The sequence below is a fragment of the Hermetia illucens genome, chromosome 2 (assembly GCF_905115235.1).
Source record: "Hermetia illucens chromosome 2, iHerIll2.2.curated.20191125, whole genome shotgun sequence".
NCBI classification, from domain to species: Eukaryota; Metazoa; Arthropoda; class Insecta; order Diptera; family Stratiomyidae; genus Hermetia; species Hermetia illucens.
In genome coordinates, this window is record NC_051850.1 from 71,147,405 (window position 1) to 71,153,404 (window position 6,000).

The 6,000-nt window shown below is 37.7% G+C and overlaps 1 protein-coding gene across 7 annotated transcripts in view; it reads right to left on the reverse strand.

The window, feature by feature from the left end:
• Positions 1-5,178, reverse strand: part of LOC119647800 — a 146,391-nt gene extending 141,213 nt beyond the window's left edge. The window contains exons 1-2 of one of the 7 annotated variants that reach the window (XM_038049016.1): positions 4,888-5,171; positions 4,117-4,257 (exon numbers count right to left, since the gene is read on the reverse strand). In XM_038049016.1, coding sequence (XP_037904944.1) covers positions 4,117-4,189 — 73 coding nt within the window. In that variant the 5' untranslated portion in view covers positions 4,190-4,257; positions 4,888-5,171. Of the gene's footprint in view, positions 1-4,116 lie in introns of all 7 variants that reach the window. The other 6 variants (XM_038049013.1, XM_038049015.1, XM_038049011.1 and 3 more) reach the window with 6 other exon arrangements.
• Positions 5,179-6,000: the final 822 nt, after the last annotated feature.

The window sequence follows — 6,000 nt, forward strand, 5'->3', positions numbered from 1 at the left end:
AGATGCTTACATATGAGCAAAATCAACTTTGAAAAAATACGTCGGACGTCAAATCGCAGTATTCACAATTAGCGGAAAAACCAAAACACACATAACGGTAAGAAGAGATGACTCGAGCGCCAGTAAGAAATTCTGTATCAAAGTTGCAAAGTAGTTTTCTAGTAAAGAATTCGCATGCGAGATATTACTTTTTTATAATTAATTGTATAATAAAATTGTATGAAAGCTGTTAAATAATGGAATGAAATACCTAAAAATATATTATTGACACAAAATATGAACTCAAGATTTCTTACTTATTCGTATTCGAAATGTGCAATGAAAACTAAAGTGTCTCCGACTCATTCATAATCATTGCCCAATCGGATGAAAATTATTCAATTACATAAACGTTGTGAAAAAGATTTCGCTAAACTTGTAGGACGCACATGGTAACACACAATTAGTAGACATACTACTATCTACTATAGCTTGCAATCCTATACAGAAAAGAAAATTGGTAGGAAGGCCTACTGAAGAACTAAGGTGTGGGCGGGCAGTAGAACCTGTCAAATTTTCATCAAAAATGAAATGACTCTTGCACGGTTGAATTTTTGCATAGATGTCCTGCAAACACCCACAAATACTGGACACATATTGTGGTGGAAGATAAGAGGTTACTAGAAGGCTTAAATTGGCAAAAGACACGTGAAATTTGCATATTAAAAAGGTCTTTGACAATTCACATTGGTAGAACAAAATGGCGAAATCGATCACGATAAGTCGACCCCGAACAGGACAAAGGCTGAAGAAAAAGAAGATCCTTTACGTATACAGGGTGTCTCAAAATCACCGAACAAACTCTATACCAGGAGATTTCTCATGCAATTCTAAGCAAAAATTATTTAGTATTTTTTCGAACTGTTAACCCTTTAGTTGCCACAGACATTTCAATTCCTAAAAAAATTGCAGCTTTTGCACCACCAAAATCATAATAACAATTTTGTAAGAAATTGTGCCTGCTTATAACACTTCACTTGTTAATCGGTTTGGGAGAATATATGACCCTGTAGGTTAGTCTCTAAAACCTCCTGCCCAAGCTATTAAATTCCACCGGTTTTGATAATATCATATAATAATAATCGCTGGCACAACAATCCATATTGGATCAGGGCCTTGAAGTGTGTTAGAGCACTTCAGGAGGCAATGTGGCCAGCATTACGCTCGCCCGAGATTATTACCCTGATTTGACTCAGGTACTCATTTACAGCTGAGTCGACTGGTACCGACGTCAAATCACTATACAAATCCCACTGATAATATGCTTCACGATTTAATTCGACGTTGACTATTGTGGTAATTAAAAGTCCTTTTTTTGGGTAAAAAGACCTTGGTTGGTGTAAAGTATTTAAACGCACAAATATTAAAACAAAAGAAATCCGTCAATTTGTCTTTATTTTTTGCTCGATATTCGACCGAGATCTTCACTCTTCTATAATCTTCTTTTTTCTAACTATTTCACGGCGTATCTCCGATTGAGATCCTTTCTCATCTTAAAGCGTAAAACTGGACAAGTGGAAGGGTTTCAAGCTAAACCTGTTTTCACACACACATTCACCACACACATGTATTATTGGAAGATCTCCGTCAAGATCTATTCCCAATTTTCTCATTTGTGTAGGATTGCAAGCTATGGCAACAAGTTAGTACGTCTACTAATTGCGTGTTACCATGCTCGTCCTACACGTTTAACTAAACCTCTTCCACGACAATTATGTAATTACATAGTTTTCATCCGATTGCGCATTGATAATCAATGAGTCGGAGACACTTTAACTCTCATTGCATATTCCGAATACGAAATAAGTGAGAGACATAGAGCTCAAATTTTGTCTCAGTTTTAGCTTTTTACACATTTCAATTTCACCACTTAACAGTTGGTAAATAAAATATTTTTAGTGAAGTAACGATTTTTCCTACACTTACCAAATGAATCAACACGCGAGCTAAATTGGAATGTGAAAATAAAAAAATAACGGCTAAATCGGGTGCGTGGAGCCTTAACACTCCGGATCCGGGCACCACAATGAGGAGAGGAAAGATCCACGACGGATCGTGTCCTCAATCGATGCTTTTCGCGCCATGGATGTGCGATGAGACGCGGCCTTTTTGGATTCTCTTTCTGCTTTGGCATCCTTAGGACATCAGTTATTATGAGTTTAGTGGTGTAAATGTGAAAATGTCTGTGGCAAGGGTTAACCAAGAACAACGTGTCCGGATAGCTGAGTGGTTAGAGCACAAGGCTATCATACCAAAGGTCGGGGTTCAAATCCCACTGATGGCAGTGGGTGAGTGTGAGTGAGTACCAGAGTCAAATCAGGGTAATGATCTCGGGCGATCGCAATGCTGACTACGTTGCCTTCTATAGGGTACTATAATCCTCTAGTGTACCGTTACGATCTTGAACACACTTCAAGGCCCTGGTTGAATAAGATTGTTGCGCCAAGGATTATTATTATTAAAAAACAAGGAGTAACGGCTTCGTTCAGGGCAAAGGCAACTCTTCAGACGCGCCTAACCTCTGCCCTGGGAACAACGTGACCAAAAGTGGCAACAGGTGAAAAAACGTTATTTTAGATGATGGCAAAAACCCGACAAGGTTGCGAATTATATTGAAGTTGAACCACCGACAGTTTGAACCTAAGCTAGGCTATTGTTAAAGGATTAACAATTCGAAAAAAGAATTCTGAATATTTTTTACTTAGAATTGCACGAGGGATCGCCTGGCATAAAATTTGGCCGATAATTTTGAAACATGCAGTAGACGAGAAAGATATCAATGCGAATTGTCAAAGACCTTTTTAATATGCAAATTTCATGGGTCTTTTGCCAATTTAAGGCTTTTATCTTGCGCCCAGCTTTCTGGCAATATTGGTCCAGTATTTGTGGGTCTTTGCTGGATGTCTATGCAAAAATTCAACCGTGCAAGAGTCAGTTTGTTTTTGACAAAAATTTGACAGGTTTGATAGCCAGGCTACGGCTTAGTCTTCCAATAGGTCTTTTGGCTGTCCGAACGTTGCGTCACCGACAACTGTAACCAGCTCTTAGACAATTTTCTTTTTCTTTAGCCTTTTTCCCGTTTACAAGCGGGGTCGGCTCGGCGTTTCGCTATTTGGCTTTATCGAATGCCTAATCTGGGTGCAATCTTGAGGCTTTTAAATACACATCTTAGGCAATATTTACTTATAATAAAAGTTAACTGCACCTGCAGTCCCAATATTAAAATTTCGAAGCCTTCGTGTTGTATAATGTCCAGGAGGTACTTTGCTCATCCCCTCTTTGAGGGTTATTTTGAGATACTGATCGCCAGGTGCGGTTTTGTATGTTGCCTATGAATTTTATTTCGAGCGCTGCCTTCGCAGCCTTTTGCAAGTGTAAGCAGCCAAGTTGCCGTTACGATCTGTTTATTTATAATTGTAATTTTTGTGACAAAGGAGCAGAGCAGGGGGAGGGTACATGAAATTATTCTCCGCAACCGGAGAAAGTGCACATACGAATGCTCCTTTAGAAATTAATTTTTATTTCTGATTATTTACTGCGCCCCAATTTTAGTTTTACTCTATTTACTATTTAGCAGGTGACAAACAGGCAGAGAGTTTTCTGATTAATCTAAATTTTAAAGTGATTGCACATGTCAAATTCAAAATTACTACTCTTTAGGAATTATGATGTTCCAGCACTTTACATCTTTACATTTACACAGCACATCCGTCTGTAGTATGGTGAATGTCATCCGCTATAAATTCACCAGTAAGTTCCTTCACCAAAATCCTATGTTGACTAACTGGAAACTTTTCAATTTCGGTTAAAGTATGTTGGTATGCTGCTCGATGAATCTTGAAAGATATTAGCATGAAACTGCTATGGGGGTGCATCCTGGACTAAAGTATTCATCAGAGTAGACTTATATTACCTCTGCTTTTAAAGAGTAACGGCTCTGAAGTTCATAATGGAGGGTAAGAAACAGGGAGGAAAAATAAGAAAGGCAAATTAATAGCGAATAAGTTCAACTAGGCATCAAAAAGGAATGTTCTTCTTCTAACACAAAAATTATTATAATAAGGAAATTATACCTACCGGATGTGGCATTCAAATTAACATCTTCTTCAGTAAATTCTTCACTTTCGTATTCATCGCCTTCGCTAGGCATATTCAAGGAGTCAACAATTTGACGTCTTTGCACAGGACTTGATTGCGGCCTTAAACTTCGTTTAGCATCTACATAGAATGATTCATTAAATATGAAAACATAATGCTCACGTTTACTAATCTCGTTATCACTAAAATTTTCAATATTTCCAAGTCTAATAAAAAATTTATTATGTTCACTAGCTACTGCAGGAGTTGTTGTAACAAGTACACAACAATAATAGATTATTAATACATAAAGCGTTTTATTGTTTACAAGAAAGTTAGTGATGTATTCCTTTAAAAGGAGGGTGTCGCTTTTTAGCTTGCATAAGACAACATTGTTTGAAGCGAAGTCATATTTTGCATCGCGACGAAAATAGGTTTGTAACATTTTGGTTTGCTTTAATCGTCCACTTTTTCACATTCGGATACCAAGGTATTCTTTCCAACTTTAACTATCCTTAGTGGTTAGTTTACTATACAAACAACTTATCAACCCCATTTTGGCATCACAAGACGGGCAGATAGTATATCGGAAACTGTTTTTTGCCTACATACATATGTATACAACTCTAACTACTCCGGACACTCAGATGAGTATTGATTTATTCAGATCGTCCCTTGTTTCCATTGCTTTGAAGATTAGCACAATTTTTAAGCAAATCTGTCACATACTTATGTATTCATCAAACATTTTCCATTAAGTGAAAATTACACCTTTGATTTTGGATTTGTATGTTTTCTTCCCTTCCAATGTTCTGAATTCGGAGTAAACTTAGATAATCTGAAATAGTTTTGTAACCGATAAAATTTCACTTTTCAACGAACACATTTGAAACAAAGGACTATGTTGGTGTAAAGTTCCAAATTAGGATATAAGATTTCTATACAAAAGCACCAGTTTGTCTATTCCACTTTTAATGAGAAGCACTCAAAATCTCAAGAAATATGAAGGAATTGTAACTAAAAATCCTCAGCGCGCATGCTTCTCGAAAGCCATGAAGAACATAGACGGAGGATATACGTAGGCAGATATGTTTCAGTATGCATAAGTAAAGGAACATTGTACATGGCGACTTTGAGTAAAAGCGCATAACCAATCAATCTTGGGGTTAGGTACGCACTTTCGGTTTTGAAGTTTGGTTGGCTGCTGTCAGACGGACTTTTTTTTAAATACGCTTATGTCTATTAATACGAAATTTAGCGGGAAGGTTCGAACTGTGAATCCCCACGTATCTACATACTAAGATAAATGGAGGTGTTGATATTTTTCAAATGTCGATTAGAACTTTTTTGTTAGCAAAGTTATAGTCGTTAAAGTAGTCTCTTTTATGTAATTTTACTGGAATCCAAAATATGAACTATCAATGTTACATTAAAGCGAATAGTCGTCGATTCTAACTACATATATGTTACGATATATGTACAACTTGAACGATTATCATCATCAACGGCGCAACAACCGGTATCCGGTCTAGGCCTGCCTTAATAAGAAACTCCAGGCATCCCGGTTTTGCGCCGAGGTCCACTAATTCGATATCCCTAAAAGCTGTCTGCCGTCCTGACCTACGCCATCGCTCTATCTTAGGCAGGGTCTGCCTCGTCTTCTTTTTCTACCATAGATATTGCCCTTATAGACTTTCCGGGCTGAATCATTCTCATCTATACGGATTAAGTGACCCGCCCACCGTAACCTATTGAGCCGGATTTTATCCACAACCGGACGGTCATGGTATCGCTCATAGATTTTGTCGTTATGTAGGCTACGGAATCGTCCATCCTCATGTAGGGGGCAAAAATTTTTCGGAGGATTCTTCTCTCGAACACGGC